The sequence below is a fragment of the Falco punctatus genome, assembly GCF_963210335.1.
Source record: "Falco punctatus genome assembly, chromosome: 4".
Classification (NCBI taxonomy): Eukaryota; Metazoa; Chordata; class Aves; order Falconiformes; family Falconidae; genus Falco; species Falco punctatus.
This window is the reverse complement of record NC_137583.1, coordinates 66,438,636-66,458,255: the sequence shown is the minus strand read 5'-3', so window position 1 is coordinate 66,458,255 and position 19,620 is coordinate 66,438,636. Positions and strand designations below refer to the sequence as shown.

Genomic DNA, 19,620 nt, shown 5'->3' with positions numbered 1-19,620 from the left:
TTACAACAGGCTTGTTTCCCTCCTTCAGTGTAATCCAGTCCTCTCCGTTGGAGCTGACATCTACACGATACGTTTTCAGATAATATTCTTTCTTTGTTTCTTTTGAGATGGCTCCTTGGGTTCCAATTCCAGAAACAAAGCGGAGAAGGCCTAGATCTACCTGTTGTAATGAATGAATTGGGACATGAGGACAATCAGTTCAGAGCATGACAACACTGCAGAAATCACACCCTCTCCATCCTCACGATATTTTACAAAGATAATAAGAATTTTATATAAAGGAAATTGTAACATATTGTTGATAATAACATAGCCATAATCTCTTCTTTTGTAAACAGTGTCATCACAGGAGATATTTGCCTAATTAGCCAGGAGGGCTATTCAGATGCCAGATAATTATCTTTCCTCTGTGGGAGAGGAACCAAAGACCCTGTCAGTGGGAGTGGGAACCACCAGACTGCAGAGAAGTTACTAGAGAAGTTCCTCAAGGACCACTCTGATGAACAATCTTACTTAATACTTTCATTAACTACCTTGCATAGATGCTAATGAAATTCGCTAAGGACACAAAGCTGCAAGGCATTGCCAATACAAAAGAGAGTCATGCAGCAAGAACTGAATGGCCCTGAGGACTGCAGTATTAGGAATGGGATGAAATTTAATAGTACAATATCAAAGTTGCACATTTAGGAAATGATAACAAGAATTCTGCTAAAACCCAGGAGCTCATCACTTGTGAACAGAAGAGGAGAAAAGAATCCTGTGGTGCATTAGTTAGTCACGAGATAATTATGAGTCACCATGTGATTTTGTTGGGAAAAAGGCAAATGAGTTCCTTGTACCATATGATGTATTGAAGAAAAGAGAAAGAAGCATTAGCAGAAGTGCAATAATTCTGTTCCAACTGTCTAATGTAGTAAACTTTAATCATTAGAAAATACTGACATTTTGAACTTGCTGGAGAAATGAATGCTAGGGTATGCACATGAATATGTTAGAGGCCTTCCCTCTTTTTCACTCATTCTCTCTTTCTCTTTCTCTCATGAAGCTACTTTGCAACCAAATGGACAAGTGATTTAAGTTAAACACACACACACACACCCACCCACCCAGGTTATTTATTTGTCATCCGGATCTGTATCCTAACCCATTTCATCATGTGGCAGCACAGAAGATGCACAGGCATAGCTGGGAGGATGATGTGGGGTGCAGGAGTGCAGTTACTCAAGTCAGCTCTGCTGGCAAAAGAAACCTTTGTCCCAGTGGACAAGTCCAACTGCCAAACAGCTGAAACTAGGCACAAAACTTTCTCACAGACAGGTTGGTGACCACAGCTTTGAAATGCCTGCCATTTCCTTACAGCCTTCTTTAACCATAACAACAGGCCAATTAAAATCAAACTCATCACCCTTTTTCTCTGCAGCTAGAACCTTCTATTTGTTTCCTAAAGTAAATAATTTAAGTTCAATATGAAATTACACTATTCACAAAATATTAATCAGACTAATTTATACCTCTAAACTTCAGTTGTCCAGACTTCAGTAGGATAATAATAGGTTGAATTAAGCCTTCTCAAGTGAATGTCCCATGACCATCTCAGGCTTTTTCATTATTTCCAAAGTATGCAGGATGCAGAATATATGTCCCCTGTGTCCCACAGGCATCCTTCTTCCTGGATGTATGTCATATATCCAAAGGCACTGGAGCAGTTAAATCAACATGCTCTGCATTCTCTCAAAAGGCTGAAGGAAGTGCTATTGAGGATAGACTGGCTGCTCTCTCAGTGCCCATGTCATATGCAAGGCATTTTTTTAGTCTTTCAACACAAGAATAGCGGCCTTGTGTGTGACAGATAGAACCAGCTTTCAGGATGAAGCCCCTTCCCCTGCCCCAGTTTTTAAGGCTGGTAAAGTCTATATGTCACATTTTAGCCCTTGTCTTTAGGGGTGAAATAGTGCAACATTTTGTTTTGTCGTGATAAAAAATTCAGTCTTAAAAAAACCCCATATCCCAGCACCACCTTACAAAAACAATCAAGTGATTTAAAGTAACTGGAGAGTCTCAGATGTTAGATTGTTGCAATCTGAAAGTTAATGGGGGAATCTGGGCATCATTGCGCTGAGCAATCTCAGCTTAACTTCAAATGCTCTCCAAACTGTACTCTGCTGATTGTAAAGTGTGCTGCACTGAGTTGTGTCCAATACCACATTCACTTCCAGGCTGAAGTGCACTTGAAAATCTGGAAGTCTGAGGGAGTGCAGAGCTAAGTTATTTAAATGATCTGCTTCTCTTACAATTTGAAACAGCTCTTCAGTTTTGAAATGATTAGGGTCCCAAGCCTGTACCGTTCCAACTGATTTGAAATTATTCTAGTAGGGGCTTTTTAATATACAGTAAGTACTTCATTGTGAATAAAGTCAAGCAATGGCCTATTACAAGAGTTCTAGGTATTTGAAGCCAAGTTAAAATTTAATATCAGGGGTTTAGGGGAAGGTTTGAGTAGTTGATGCCTGAGCTAACAGTTACAACTACCAGTCACTGACCATTCAGGTGACTCAGGCTTGCCCCATCAAAGAACGTTGGGCCTCCAAATTTTTCTTAGTCCCAAATGCTGGTATTTAATACACTCCCTTAACTCTTGGGGAATGGAATACGCATCTATTCCACTGCCCAGAACTAAGTCTTAAACACACAAAGGATATAGACACCTACCTTCATGCCTAAACCCCGGCAGTATTCAAGAGGCAGGCAGAAATTCTCCTGCCAGAAGTTAACAGCTCACTGGGAGAGGCAGAGGCTCTGAGAAGAGCTCTAATTTATTGCCTATAGGTAGGGAAGAGGCAACCTCATTAGCGCTCCCGGCTCTAGTAACTGTCTAATGCAGTACGGGAGGAGGGAGGCATCTCTTGTTAGGGAGAGCATCTCTTCACCTTGATGTGCTATCTCTGGATCGGCAAATCTTTACGTGCTTCTTGAAAACTGGAACTATGTCAACAGCAGTCCTCTCCTGGGGCACCCAGAGGCTGAGGGCTCAAGTGTTCAGCTGTGTGCCACAGCTTTAAACACCTTGCAAAGGCGAACTGTAAGCCCAGACCTGCTGCATGCCAAGGGCTGTTTGCTCACAAGCTGATAGAGGAAAAAGGAATAACCTTTCCCCGTCAGTGTTTAGTGAGAAAGCAGCAGAGCAATCAAGAGATGTGGGGCTAAGCAGCAAAGGAGCAGAGGGGTTGGAAGTTTTAGTACTAACCGTGTCAGCGCAGAGGTCCAGGAGAAAGGTAGAGCTTAAGGCATTTTCCTCCCTTTGACAGTTCTCTGCAGTGGCCTCTGGAGAGGAACCACTCCTCCCCAGGTGCATACAAACAGAATTGCAACACCGAGCACCCTGATGCAGTGCCTAAACATGTTTGTAAATTAAGCTCTACATGTACCAATCTTCTTCTCTACGTAAGGTGATAAAAATAAATTATGTAGAAGACTATCTTGGAAACTGCATGACACATTTTAGCGGGCTGCTAAGCTCACCTGCATTAATCACTTTGTGATGTATTTTGTTTTCTTTCCAAAGTCTTTTAAAACTTTGCTTTCTGTAAAATGCAAAAGTGTGCATAAAATACGCATTCTAAATGCCACAGGGACTGCTCAGCATTGAAGTTAAACCATATCAACTGCTATTAACAAATGGAACCTGAAGGTACCAAAATGTAGCTGTGGTAAGACAGAGCTCTTCTGTACCATGTTATCCAGAGGAATCACTGCAGAGGGCTGTAGTTGTAGTACAGCTGTGTCACCAAACAGATAGGAATTCTTATGAATTTTGGAGGCTTATGCTTATAGAATCCAACTGCCTGTGTAAGTTCCAGTCAACTAGTATGTCCTCCCCACAGAGGTCTCCAAGTGTTAACATGACCAGAGGTAACCCATTTTCCTCAGATCCAGTCTCCTCCAGCTGAGATAGTAATACAAATCTTTAATGACTAGCCTTTTGTTTCGGCCTTTTTGTCCTTTTTGTTTCAAGAACTTATGTTTCACGTTAAAATGAACTGTGGAGAGAGGTGGTGATGAAATACAGTACTTTTGAAGATGAACATCAAATGCATTTCCTTGCAATGATTTGACATTTAACTTTCTGCACATATGATAAACAAACATCTGGTATTTGTTTTAGAGGATGCAAGCGATTTTCTAAGTTATTGCATGCTGTATGGCTGTGATCCGAGATAGGCAGCTGTCTCCAAATCTAAAATCTTGACATTTCATTTCCATTACCAGAGTTTCAGCTTTGACTAACTGCAGCACGTTGCTAGTTCTTTTTTTCAAATTTTGTTCACTTTCATTCAGATTAAAAAGCATATCTATCTTGGAAAATGATGCCTTAGGGCCTTATCCAAAAACACAGCCTTTGATAACTGCCTGTGCTGCAATGTGACTGCCTTTACTCATAACTACAAGACTGGGAGCAGACTTCCCTACAGGAATGGGCCCCTAACTTACCAGAAGTGATGAACATCTCAAGTGTGTATTTTTTTTCCAGGACAGAATGTTCACGTGAAAAAAGCCCCAGTTGTTCCTACTTCTAAAATTCTTTGCCACAAGAACATGTTGCAAGACACTAGTTGTTTCTACATATGAATTACTTCCTCTCTATTTATTCTGCAATATTTTTAAAGCATCCAGGAAAAATATTTTTACTGCTGTCTTACTGTCTCCAAAAAATGTGAGTGGGTGACACATTGTTAAGACACAGATATGAAAGCAGTGGCATACACATTTTGTTAGAGAGCAGTTAAGGAGAAGGAAAGGGAATAACATTTAGCAAACTGCTGGATAAAGAACAACATAAAACATACATGAACTGAAATTAATATTGGTGCTTCCTGTTGCCATACATAACCATGTCATAGTATGGAAAACCTTATTTTTGCAATGAAAATCTGCCTTGCTAAATAAAATACAGTCATTGAAGGAGCTCTAGCAAGGGAGCAGTTTTACCAGCTTTTAACACTCCTACTGTAGGTCTGTTCAACAGCCTGAGAAAATAAAAGACAAAGTGCTGGAGTTTGATTAACAACAGGAAGCTTTTTGTTGTGGGCATCTCTTGTGGCTTGAAAAGCCGTATAATCCATCACTTGACACAACATACCAAAGTAAATATTTTTAGAGAACTGTGTCATTTCCCTAGATAGCATACAGTGTTCTGAGTCATATTAACTGTTGTGACACTTCACTGTTCTTCTGTCAAATATTTAATTAAGTAAAGAGTTGATCTTTTTTATTAGATGTTGCTGTTGATTTGACCAATCATGCACTCCCATGATGTATACACAACTGTCACTTAATTCCTTTATTTATTGAGCTTTAAGTAAAGAAGATTATAATGCTAAGTAAAAATGGTACAAGCTCTAGTAGAAATTCTGAAAATAGTCTAATTAATTTGGTTGGAAAATTACTGCCAAAAGTCATTGCCCTTGAAATGAGTGGTCATTACAAGAGCACAACTCCTTGATTAATGGCAGGGTGTAAATATTCATACTGGGTTTAAGTGAAAATAGTTAAGGCTGTAAACCATCTCAGATCTTTGTGCAAAAATCTGAGTGATATTTGTGGCAGCTCCATAAAGAATGTGAGGAGAAAATATTGCTGCTAGTAAGATCTCTCTTGAGTCACTGAAGTCTTTCTCATTGACCTTGACAGCAACATCCTGAAAGCCCCAGAAGAGAAAGCTAATCACACACTCAACTTCTAGTCTGTGCTAACAACTGTCCTCAGTCAGTATGCTTTACTGAACTGATGCTTATGTGACTTGGCAAAAATGGGGAAGCGTGAAAGAGAGGATGAGCAAACATTCATGCCAAGGAAATAGGAATGCTTGGCAGAAAAAAGGAAATTAACTTTCTTTAGCAGTGGAAATATTCCTCACGGTCTTCACCTTCTGCTCAAATCCTTTTCTGCAGCAGAAAAAACATAAATGTAAAGATTCCCCCAACTGAAAACAAAAAATAGACTCAAAGGACACTACCACACTGAGATACTTATGCTGGGATTGTGGTACTGAGTACAGTAATTTTTTGAGAGGCAGATCAGCCAGTTTCTACAAGAGAAAATTTAAGATGAACATGAAAAACTCTGACTGATGAACATAAGAGAACCTCAGTCATCATTATGAGGCTGGCTCAAGAAAGAAAAGATGCAGAAAGTGTAAGAAAAATGAAATCCAGAAACAAAAAGGAAAAAAGAAAAGACAAGAAAAAAATGAAAGAAAAGGCCTCTGTGTCTCTGACAGAGAAAAGATAATGCTTGTGTGGGCTGTGTTGCATCTGGATTCATGGCACATTCTCCCACTCTTATGTTAATTTTTTTTTGCATAAATCAGAAGCAACTAATTAAAAAAGAAATATTTAATTCTGACATGTTCTTTGAACTGGTGTTCCATCTGGTTCTGTTTGAATAGTAAAATCTGCTGTAGTTGTAAAAATTGGCAAGCAGCACTCTGGTAAAGAGAAACAAAAGAGACTCAGTACAGCAGGTTAATACACTAGCATTTCAACTTGAGACATTTCCAGAATTCAGCAAACCAAATCGCTCCAGTATGGAAACTATAAAGATCAAATGTGAAAGAGAAATGCTGCAAGTAGGCCGGGAAAAGCACTGCCACTGCTACACATTAGCTCTGTGTGATATTTTTAGTGTGAGTCTTTGAAGGACTTCAGTTTAAAAGCAAGGGCAATGCAATGCTCCCCTGAAATGGGCTCACTGTATTATGTGAAATGCATCCAGTGCACATGCAGTGATAGGGAACGATCCTTCTGCTATTCATTTGCAAGCTCCACCTTACGCATTCATGTGGTACTCTGATGTAACACGATTGTTATTCAGAAGACTCAGAAAATACCTTTTCTTAATTTATTTTTTCACTTGAAAACTACTTAAAACCTGAACAGCAAGATACAATAAACTCTGATAACAAAGGGGGGAAAATGTAATCGTATTGGGATTTCTATAGGCTTTGGGATCTAAGTAATCAGCATCTTATGCCATTCAAACCCTCTCTGTAGCAATGAAGAGAAAGGCTGATTAACTCCCAGTGCTTTAGAAAAAGATTGTTTTACATCTTGCAGGAGCATATCTTGCTGTGAAATATTACTTCTTTAAAATGAAAACCTTTGCTTTGGCAGTACATTAACTTGCAAATGGATAACCTAAGACATGTACAATGACTTGGTCAAAAAAAGAGGAATGTGAATGGCCCCTTTCTCCAGCTAAGATACTTAGGAACCCTTGCTGAGCAATAAATGAATCAGGAACGTAATACTTTTAATTAACGTTTTCTGAATACTTATTTGTAATTTACATTTAATTTTAAACCTGAGCTTAATCCTCTGATCTGGAATGAAGACAACTATTTAGTGCAGCTTGAATGTAACCTTCCCCAGTTTGTGTTAGAAACTATAGAAAAGGGAAACTCTATAGCAATACTTGCAGAACCACTCTTTTCTGAGAGAAGGACATCATTGTAGGACTTTTTTCCCCCTAAGTGTACTGAGCAACTAGTGCACCAATGGGAAACAAGTAAGCCAAAGCTGCTCTATCAGGCTGCTTCACATGTGAATAACAGGGCTTTGGGTGGAAAACGCTGAATGTTGTCTATAAAGTTCTTCTCTAGCATTTTTTTGCCAGCTGCTGTACTGTTAAAATCAGAGGGCACAGGCAGAAGGCCTTGATTTATAATACATTTTGGTATTTTGAAGGGAAGTACAATATTACACATGTAATTACACACAGAAATAACCTCTGCTTCTTCCTGTTTCGTAGCATACCTACGCTAACTGGGTAGGAAGCTGGTAAGTGATGGGATGATATACTGTGCAGAATTAAACTCTCCTGTCTCAGACAGCACGCCTTGATGGTTTAGATAGATCTGACTATGCTATCACTGTGGTCAGAGCGAGTTCTACTGAAATCACTGGAATTTGCTACACTTGGATATTTTTGAAAGTTCAAGCTTTGGGTTTTCTATAAAAAGTAGCAACAAAATGAGGAAAAAGTACCAGTGTCTAAGATTTGATACTTTTTAAGCCTGATTTCACTGGCTATTGGAATGAGTCTATAACCTGTGTCACATAGAAATATATGTATTTTCTTGTGATCAGCTTTCTCATCTTGGAAAATCGGCACAGTCTCTTTAAATCAGTCATTCATCCACAGGAGTCTGCATTCATTTATTCTCTGTTAAATGGAACTGTCAGTTTTGTTGCACCAAAATTCGATTTTCTATTTCATACACATTGTGTATGATGATTTTAATTTACTACTGGGTCACCAAGCAAGTCACTGCTTTTTTAAAATATGAGTTTCTGCTGCCTTCTAGAAAATTATCAGGTAGCTGAGGTTAGATGGGGTGGTAAGGGTACTGTAAATGTATGGTGAAAAATAAGAGACAAAGACTGTACGTGCAAAGTTAATTTTTGCTTTTTCTTTGGTTCACTTCTGAGGCTGTGATTTGGGAGATCTGCTGCTGAGAGTGGTGCTCTTGTCCCGTGCTGGTAGAGGAAGGGGGACAGCAGATGGGGTGGTGCAGAATAGTTGATTACCCAGAAAACTTCACCCCCTGCTCCTAAAGCAAACCAGGGAGATTGGCTGCCTCCAGCTCTGCCCTTCTCTCAACAAAGCCTGTTCAAACTCCAGCCATGGGGGTCTCATTTCCAGGCTTTCTTTGGCCAGGTAATGGTGCCTGGTTTGCATAACCCCACTCTGCCTCTCTAAAAGTTGCTCTATATCCAGCTATGTAAAGAGCAAAGCCATTGATTTTTAAGTGCTGCGGCTTTTTAAAATAAACACAGGATGTATTTTCTTAGTTAAGCTTATCATGGAAGGGGGCAACACTTCTATGGACAGTTAATTTTTATGGCCTGATAAGAAGATTTTAAAATTACTTTGTGCTATGTTAGCCCTTCAGCCCATAGCTTGAATTTAATAGGATTTGCAATGGAATAGGTTGGTCCTGTCTCTGTTAAAGACCGAAAGCCACCTTAGTCTGTAGTACAATAATCTATAACCTAAATATGACCTGTTAAAGTAAGTCCTGGTTTTATACGTGATAGGACAAACCAATATTTTCAGCAGCTTCAGAGGATCAACACCAGAAATTAGTTTGGCCTGAAGTGTTCAACACAGGAGGCTGCAATGAAGAGAAAGACCAGACGACACAGGTACAGCTGGTTGGTGGAAGTTATGTGTAAACAGCGCTACTCTTATGAGAAACCAGTTATTCCTGAAAACAGGGGAAGTGAACCTCAGCTTAATGTTTGGCCAACTGTGTTTTCTCTGCTAGTAGGTTTTGTTTATCAGACAGCTATGGAGTTTATTCTGATGCCTTTTAAAAGAGGTTTTTTTAAATCTTGAATGAAAACATCAGAGATAAAGCAAAAATGGAAATATTTCCTTGTTGAAATATAACTTTTTTTTTCCTTTTTTTTCCTTTTCTTTTTCTGTGGGAAAAAGCAAATTGCTTTTTGAAGGGCAAGTATTTACCACTTGGAAGAAATCTCATTTATCCTTCCACTTTACCTATTTTGCTGCTGCTGTGAAAATGTCATCTAATGGGCAGAACAGAATTAAACTGGGACAGAAAAGGAGGATGATACAAGGACAGAGAGGCAAATAATAGCTCAGCAACAGAAAATCTGCAGCGTAGATGCTGGGATGGGGAAGGGCCCATAGGACTCATGAACTCTTCAGCTTCATACTACTGTGCAGGTGTGGAAAGAGTGAATAAGAATGCACAATTGTCTGCAAAGCACTCAGCAGTACACCTATCATCTCCAGCCCAGGGCTGGCCCCCTGACAACAGGGACCTTTAGCTCAGTAACAACTCTTCTTATTTTAACATGCCTCAGCTGTGTGTTCCTACCCAAGGTTGTGTTTCTAGCCACTACCCTTAGTCACTTCACTTCTAGCCTTGAGCTCTACTTCACCTGTAGTTCGACACCTGCCTAGTCTTGTAGCTTAATTTATTTCTGCTGGACACAGAAAAATCTCCTTCTGAGGTACCTTCCTTCACAACTGCAGGATGTCCTGGCTGCAGTGGAGCAGATGTGCTGCAGTGCCTTGTAGTTGGGTGGGCAAGGCTGCCTCGGTCCCCATGGGGTCTGCGGGTCATCAGGGAGAGAGCTCCCCTACCAAGCAGAATGGCACAAGCAACTGATTTTTTAGCTTGATGGCAGTTTAAAGACCAGCAAAGTATAACAAATGTTTTGAATCATGCCAAACATGTGAACCTGGTGAATGGAGAAAAAACAAGGGAGGAGAATAATTTTGTACAGAGTTTTTGAGTGGCTTTAATTCCTGTGAAAGAAAGTAGAAGAGAAAGATGTTGTGATTTAAAAAAAAACCTTGTGGTGTTTAGTTTAAAACCATATTTAAAGGTTTTAATTTCTTTCCCTCCTGGAGCCAACTAGTGAAAGTAAGATAAATTTACAAAATTATTTTAGTAGTTGCTGAATCAGTGCTTTTGCTGGACACATTTTTAATTCGCTATCTCAGCTCTAAAGGGCCATCTGTCTTGCAGCCGTTCAGGGGATGTAGGGCCGGACTGGGAAGTGGATGCATAGGTAATTACAGAGTTATATACAAACTACTCAGATCTCTGCATAATGGATCCCCTGAAAGAACTGAAACTATTACAATGATTAGGCTGGTAGTGGAGGCTCGGAGGGGCTCTGCTTCTGCTGCTCCTCCATATGTTGCATGCAGGATTGCTCGAAGCCATGCAGGACTCTCTGTATTAGGGCTGATGCTGAAACATGTCAGAGGGAGGTAGAGAGGATTTTCTTCTAAACTGCATTTTGCACCTGCACTTCTGGAGGAATAAGGCTGCCAACAGTTCTGCATAGTTCTCTGAGCATCTCTTCAGCCTCCCCAGAGTGATAAATCTATGGCTGGGAACTTTCTGGTACTAGAAGAGCTCTTAAAGCACTTTGAATAATCAAAAAAACCTTCATACTTTGTAGGACCCTTTTATTTATCCCTCTCGTTTAATTTCAGTACTTGCCTTTATGAAACTACCATTTATTCCCATGTCAGAGTAAATAAAGGTATGAATGTATCCTGCTGGGTCAATTAACCCTGGTTCTGTGCTGTGTCAGTCTGTCCTGGCTGTGATTTCCAGAAAGGAATAGTCTTTTGTCATTCTTTGCCCATGTGCAAAGTATGTTAAGACCATAAGATAACTGTAATACTTTTCCACACAAAGCTAACTCTGCTTTTTGCAATTTCTGAGGTGCAGTTATGAACTGTAAATGCCATGAACTGAAGGCATGACTTGTATTTTAAAGTGGTAGAAAAGACAAAGGATTGACAGTTTTGGTGCTTTCATGTCAGTGTTCTCCCTAATGATGGGGCAGCCCTACCACAGATCCTCTGAACTTCAGCTCTCAGGCAGTCCTTCAAAGGCTAGGAGACCTGGGAAGCCTCAGCTTCCCAGGTTTAACATTATTCTTTGCACTAATATGATGCACTTCACTGCAATATCAAACTCCAAAAGAAACAGAAATAATAAGAATAAAAATAACAGCAGACATTGTTGACTTGCACTTCCTTGAGCTTTCATGTGAAGTATTTAGACAGGCTTGCTCGATAAAGTCAACCTAAACAGCTGCCCGATGTAAGAATAAACCTGTTAATGAAATAAATATGCTGTGCAGCAACATATATAAATACTGACTATATTTTTAAGTGAATACCTGATAAGGAAATAAGCTATGACACAGATGAAAGGTCAAGACACCAAATGACAAGCTGCAATTATTTTCAGAATTGCTACAGGAATAAATCTGGACTAATCTATATACCAGTTTACATCAGCAATGCATGCTCCAAGGTTTCACTTACAAAGGAGCGAATAATGGAGAACGTAGGTTACTGCAAATGTAAAGAAATGAAGACAAATGTGGAAGGAAAACTCCAGCTCCAAGGTCCCTCTTATTCTGGTGAAGCAGTGTATACATAGAAGTGTTTTAAATCAGGGGAAGTATATTTTCCTTGCACAGGAGAGTTAGTGTTAAATAAACAACTGATATTTCAATCAGTGGAGGTAAGGGGGATCTCCCAGGCTGCTTTCTGAGGAGGGTTATTCTTACCTCTCTGGACTTTCTCCAGATCCCTAAATGCTGTGAGATGCAGAGGGAGAATTTTACACCAGATCAGCTGATATTCCTATGGCTGGCTGGTCTAGAGGTCTACAGAATTACTCTGCAACAGTCATAGGTGCCAAAGGGATGGGTGGAGAACAAGGTGGAGATGGGCAGGCAGAGGTCAGAGGCAGCAAACCAGATCTGCTAACCTCTAACTCCAGCCGTTTACATGTGATACAAGATCTACACCCTGCTGAAAAAAACTAGCAGTACAAATTTGGGCTGGATTAGCCATTTATTTTTTATTAACCAGAGCACACAATAAGGACTTCAACTTAGTGTAGGGCTGCAGAATGAGATAATACCCAATCCAGAGTATAATGTCTTTTTATGTTAACTCTCCTGCTAACAGTTTTTGAATAAATTTGAACCGTCAGAGCATGTTTATAACAGAGTAGTGCTTTTTGTTTTATAGCTGCTAAGTTTTGATTTGATACTAGGATTCTTAAAGCTGGATTTATGGTTTTATCCAAACCCAACTGTAATATGAACTGAAAATTTTGTGTTATTAACAAATATGCTTTGCTTTCTGGGAAAGCTGTAGGTCTCAGTCTAACAGCATGAGAGAAAAATTGTGCCACCCAGAAATTATCATCCAGCTTGATGGGAGCGTAAAGATTTGTGTTATATGCATTAGAAGAAACATTTTGATAAAAACCATACAGATTCTGCAGTAAAAGTACCCAGAAGGTGTTGCTCCTTGCGGGTTTGAAAACCCACACCATTATGAGGATTGATGATAGCGCAGGTTCCCAGTGACCCTAGTAATAGGCAATCAGTCTCCCTTCAAAACCACACACACGTGGGTCTCAAGTGTCTTTAGCTGATGGCACCTATCCAGCCGGGCACTCCCCCTGGAGCTCCCCCTGCTCCTGCGCTGCACTGGGGGGCTGCTGGCCATGACCCACCGGGGCGTCCCTGAGGTGCAAGGGCTTGCCAAGCACAGCGGCCTGTGGCTCCTGCTCAAAGGCTTCAGAAATAAGATGCAACAAGTTCCCTAAATATAAAGATTTCACATGTTACTCTTTCGGATGAGTGTAAGCGTAACTGCTGTTCTTAAATGTGAACATTAAATCTACTCTGTAAAAGCACAATTACTGCTGCCATGGCAGAAATCAGTCATCCCTTTTGAAGGAATGCCTTGAAAATGCAATCATAAAATCCCCGCATGTTATGGATTTCATTAACATTGTACTCCCCTAGGATTCCCAATTGCACAATAACAGGAGTTCTTTAAATTTTAAATACCACAGACAGGAACAGTTTCACTAAAACCAGATGTGAAACCCTTGCACTGGCCTTCTTACTGGTTCTAAGGACTGAAACTGGCTGGTAATTGATACCTATTAACGTGTTTGTTGTTCAGATTACAGAAATGGAAACACTATACTATTTTTCCTGTGAAAGGATACGTTAATGAGGGACAATGACTTACGTTGCAATGGCAGTTCCCTGCTCGTGATTAAATTAAAAAGCTCGTGTTTTTTTTTTTTTTTTAATTATGTTATTTCACACTGAAGAGCAGTCAAGTGTGCAAAATGTAAGTGTAATGAACAAGTAGGCGGAGCTTAAGGTTGAGGAGCTAATAACATCCCATATGACAATAAACTAACTTCATGCTCATTTTTGGCAGCCCTTGCCTCATGCATATCTTTATTCCATTCATATTAGAAAATCCACAAACTTTATTAATGTGTTTTTAAAGAAGAAATGCAATCTGGAGTGTCTCTGTTTCTGATTATGGAGCCACTCCAAATCTCAAGTTAGTTGAGCAATGTTCAAAAGTGTGTTTGAGGGTAAAAGTACTGTGCAGACTTATGGTGTGACTGTGCTATGGATATTTTGAACCTATGCTTTGACATTTATTTCCAAACAACTAAGGAAAGGAATGGAAAAGCAGCTTTCGCTTAGCAGAGCCCTGTAAGCAGGCAGCATTCAGATGAATGCAGTAGTTGGTACCTTCTCAGCCACAAAGGAGCCATCTAGTTTTTCCACCAAAGAATGGGTTTCAGGTCCACAGATGGAATTCATGCAAATCCATTACTAAAAAGCCAACACTATTTTCCTAATTATTTTCAGTTAAATCATCCAAAAGACATCAACACGTCAAATGAGACAATCATATCACATGCCTTCTAAACGTCCTTTGTAGATACCAATCGCCCTTTGCTGATACTTAACTGAGGTTTTCTGTTTCTTTTGTCTTAGCAAAAACATTAACCTTGAAGGGAGGGGTAAAAGGAAGGGAAATGAGAACTATTATGTTTCCCTTATGCAAAAAAAGAAAGACACACTAAGGAAATTAGTATTTGGAGCTGGATTTTCAAGCTGCTTTGCCCATGTATGATTGTACATATCTCATACATATGCCTAGTTGCATATGCATATTAGCAGTTTGAAGGCAGACATCACTGCTTAACCAGCTGCAGTGTGTGTGCAGGTATGGAAACCTGCAATTGTAGAAAAAATCAATGAATACTGATATACACAAAATCTCTGCCTCAAAGAAAAGGACATATAGGCAGAAATTTTCACTTTAAAAGTTCCAAGTTCAGCATTGCAGTATCCTTCAGCACAGTTTTTTCCTGTTGAGTATTTTCTAGAGTTCTTACACCGTGCAGCAACAATCCATTTATGCTGTACTGCACCAAAGCAAATATTTCACATAAATGACTAGTTTGCAGTAGCTTACAGAACAAAACAGAACAAAGTGGCCTTAGTCCTTCATATACAAGTGCCTTCCTCCTTTTATAAAATATGGCTTGGTTTTTTTTCAATGGGTAATTTCAGAGTATTTTATCAGTTACATGGTTGTTTGTCTGTATGCTTTTATGGAGATGAACATCTGTTCCTGGGGATATTTGTACAGAGGGAACATGGGATTTCAATATTTTATCCAGATACAAACTTGCAACATGTGCTTACTGCCAATGGCATCAAGACTTTGTAGAATGTGGTAGTCTGAAGCACTTAGCACCCATCTGAAGATTGCCAAAGTTTAACAGGAAAGCATTTAGAACATGTTTGGAAGTTCGAATTAGCGATGTTAGTATTGAATTATACCATAATAAATACGTATGAGAATATCCTCCTGACACAAATGGAACCAAAGATTAATTAAACCCTTGTGCCTTGTGAAAATCCCGGGGATATCCAAACTAGCTTGGTTGCTTCTGCTACATGGGTTGAGTGGTAGAAACAACTTAAAACAGTTCTTCTGCAACACATGTTGCCTATTCAACGAAATGCATTGTCAAGCAAGACCTTCCAGGCTCAGTCCTGCAAACAAGACCCAGCTCTGTAGCAAAGGCTGCTACAGCTTAGTTGCTCTGTCAGGAGGTCTGCCTTGGGAGTGCCGGTCCCTCCACATGGGGCCAGGGCAGTGCAGGAGATGCCCTAGGTCTCCACTGCTCAGGGAAATGGTTCATGCTGCCTTTTCCAAACCAGGGGCAGGGTGAAGTACATGAGAGCTGTGGTGTGAGCAGTACAGCATACAACCAAACGACTTTTTGGCTGATGTGGTAGCTGGAGGCAGTGTAAAACTGCTAAAAATTGTGCTCAGTGGTTGTTTCAGCCCCTGAGCATCCTGGTTTAAGGCAGAAAGCAAAGGAGGATGAGAAATTCATAGGCAGGAGGCCTGAGGTACCCTGAGCTGTTTTAAGCATAAATCCCAGAGTAGCTTGGATTCTGTTATGTGTTTGTTATTAAAAAAGTTAATGGTTAAAAAAGTCCTTTGAAACTTTTTCTCAGAAAGATCTAGTTCTAAGTGAAAGGATTAAGCTCTCTCTCTATATATGTAGTCATCATAACTTAATAAAGTTAATAAGCACACAGAACACACGAATGAGATTTGACTAGCTCTCTTGTTTTGATTATATAGTCATAAATGCATAAGTGACAGCAGAAAAGAAGGAAATAAAGAAAAAGTGGTGGCCCTCTGACCAGATGAAACACATGGAATTTGATTCTGATGCATTCCACTCTTTTTTCATGTGCATTCCACGGATTGCAAGTGGCAATGATTAATAACAAGCCTTGCACTTAGATAAGGCTTGGGAGATTTTAACATTTATTCCTAAGTAAGGAAAAATGATCAACAGATTTTTTTTGCCACTCTGAAGTCTGATTAGGTCCATCATAGATGATTACCAAGTTGCCAAGAGCTCAGGATGTGTAGGGGCCCCTAGGCAGGACACCTGAGAGTCCCATTGTGTGCCAAGGATCAGAAGTGAAAGATCTCCCCCTCTTTCTTCTTTACTAACTACTGCTCAACATGTTTTTAATGTTTCTTGCAGACAGCAAACCTCACAGGGAAACGCTAGTGTGAGCATTTGTGTAGATGGCTAATAAGGCATTGTTTTTATATGTCAGTTAGTAATTTCCTATGGAAAACAGCAGAAGCCAGAGGAATGTTTCAAATATATGAACAAGTTTTCAATATCAGTAATATTGATCTAATATGCTCAACCCTTTCTCTTAGCTTTTGCCAACAGAAACAGAATCTATGTTGCAACTAAGAAGTCTGACTACGACTGAGATAAATCAGTGGTTTTTTTCACCTAATGATACTAACGCTTGCCTGCTAGTATACATTATTTGTGTACAGTAATTCATATGAACAATCTTAACCTGTTCAGGAATCATGTGCCATTAACCTATGTACTTGTTAACAAATAGCAAACAAGCCCAAGCAGACTAGCTGAACTCGAGGAGTCTCTTCATGGCGACAAACGTTTGCACAATTTCTCCTGTATTAACAGAGTGAAGCCAAGGCAGCCAATCTTTCTAATGAATGTTGTGTTTCAGGATGTGGAAGAATAGCCACTAGACAGAGACCATTGAACTCATTTCATGACTAACATATTCTAGAAGGGACTTAGGTCTTCTGAGGTGAAATCTGAGTGCATGAAAACACCATGCTGTATTAATGCTTAGCTGTAATCAGCTAGAGACATAGCACATGCTCAGTTTACTGGGACATTCCACTTTAAGTGCATGTTAAACTAATATTGACTTTTCCACTAAACCAAAATCTCTGTTATTTGTGCTCAGAAGACTGAAAAAACAATAGATGTGGGAAGCAGAACAATTAATCTTACTGACCTTTTCTTTTTTTATACCTTTGGGAGTCAGTCTTTTTTTGCGTCTAATAGGGAATGTGAACGATTCACTTGCAATGATTCTTAGATTATGTAGAAGTACTTTACTGTGTTTTTTTCATTCTTTCTTTTGCATTCTCCACATTCAATAAACTCCACAGAGTATTATTAATAATATCTTTAAAACATTATCTTTTTACCTGTATCCATTCTCTGATAGAATCTTCCCCTGGGGTCCATCCATTCTCAGGGTAATTTAGCCGGGACCTTTCTGAAGACCAGATAGCGCTGTACTGGGAGGAGACAGTGATTTGATCAGAGTGAATTTCTCCTGACTCCATACCTAGTGGTTCCATGCACTGGAAATCTGAAGAAAAATAAATTACCATTGTTATTATGGTCAGCTTTTTGATATAGACTTTGAATAATGAGAACATTTTCCTGCTTTGAATATGAATATCTAAAGAATTTATTTTTATGTGACTTTGAATTCTTTAACAACTTTAAGTGAGGCAGTGTTGGGCTTATGGTGTCATTCTTAATACCGTCATTCAAGTTACCATGGCAATTCCTGCAATAATAATGCTATACAAATATTTTTAGCCCAGCATTGTAGCCATTTCAATATAGGACAATAGATTTCTCTTTTCTAGGGTAGCACAGGCACTTCTGTGGGTTTATAATATAAATCAAAGTATGTTGAACTCATAATTATGCACAAAGCCAGGAAAGACAGACCAGATGACTGTATAAAATAATTTTATTTTAAAACTATTTACTCTAGTACAAAAAGTATAAAATGTTTTTTTAAATATTATTAAAATTCCAGCCATTCTCTGTGGATCCTGGCCGCTGGAAAGGAACAGATCAACAAAATTTGAATCCAGGCTAGAATACTACTAACCTAAGGGAATTACCATGTTTTCTGTAACATGCAGTATTTTAAACAAGTTGATCATCTCCATGCAATCTTTCCTTGTTGACACAAAAATTACCTAGATAATTTAGAATCAACACCCTAGTCACTATAGTGAGTTCAAAGGCTAATACAGCATGGAGACTAGTTCTTCTCTCACTCTTCAAAAAAAAAAGGCTCCAACCCCCACTGAAGCGAGAGAGGCTGGTGCCTTTAGATGGATCCTCACACCCAGCTGCTCACGCACTGCCCTGTCAGAAGTTTACCAATCCTATTGCAAAAGCAGGAGAAAATAACATGTGTCTATGCTTCTCTTCAAGGACTTCATAGTATATAAATATAATTAATTCCTTCATTAGCAGTTTAAGGTAAAACAGCAGTGTGTGAAGCAGAGGCCCTGACATTTGGGTACAGACCCTTTTTTATCACACCTTCTACAGAGATGACATATCTCTATCCATGTGGGTGGGTGGGTGCTGAGCTGAAGGTCTGAAGCTTTCAAAATCTGTGAGTTGGAAAAATGAGCTTTTAATAAGCAAAGTTCTGATCTTTCGATGAAAATGAAAACATTCTGAAAAAACAGTATAAATCTTTTATGATAGATCCCAAAACTTCTATTCAGAAATGCTGTCAGGGTACCTTATAGGAGTTGTAGTTAGGATGTCCCATAACTGAATTATCAAACTGAATTATCAAACCACATTTCCCATGGCATACCACCCATTCCCCCACTTCTGTGCTGCTCCAATGTATTGGAGCCTTGAGTGAAGTACTGAAACTTGAACTACGCTGGGGTAAAACTCAAAGTAAAATTAACTTCTGCTTGGAATTGGAAGGATAACCATACATAATCCACTAAAGAATGCAAGATATGGTAGGTGGGAATAATTTTAAAATATCTAAATATTAGGTGTATAGTTTTATCTGGACATGTGGGCTTTCCCTGTAGTCTACTGAGAGAGAAAAGTACCTCCAGGGCACACCTCACATGTCTGAGATAAGTAGGCTGAGCTGGTCCCTGGAGGTGACCCCTTCTCTATTGAGAGCACAAAGAGCAAGGGTGGGTGAAATGAGGTGAGGTGAATCTCTCCTGTGTCTAAGCCTGCATCCCAGCATAGCAGATACTATTAACTCTGGCTTCAGTGTGATGACACCTCCCTCTATAGCCCAGGGAGGATGACTGGAAGGGGTGGACAAATTGCTTGTGCTAGCTAATGAGGGGGCAGGAGCAGCATGTACATAAGGAGAAGCCAAACTAGCTGGAGGTAAAATCTGAAAGAGTTGGAGGAGGATGCTTCCCATTCACAGAGACTGGGTACGTCCCATTCCCTCTTCCTAGCTATGCAACATGCAAGAAAGCTACTAAAGAGGCACGGGGCAGAGGAGAGGTGGGGAGTAACATCGGTAATTTCAGTTT

General features: G+C 39.6%; 1 protein-coding gene across 4 annotated transcripts in view; it reads right to left on the bottom strand.

Moving 5' to 3' along the window:
• NRP1 (neuropilin 1) overlaps nt 1–19,620 on the bottom strand; it is a 114,675-nt gene that overhangs the window by 34,412 nt on the left and 60,643 nt on the right. For all 4 annotated transcript variants that reach the window (XM_080384315.1, XM_080384316.1, XM_080384317.1 and 1 more), the window contains exons 7-8: nt 17,488–17,654; nt 5–160 (exon numbers count right to left, since the gene is read on the bottom strand). In XM_080384315.1, the coding sequence (XP_080240441.1) occupies nt 5–160; nt 17,488–17,654 (323 nt within the window). The remainder of the gene's footprint in view (nt 1–4; nt 161–17,487; nt 17,655–19,620) is intronic.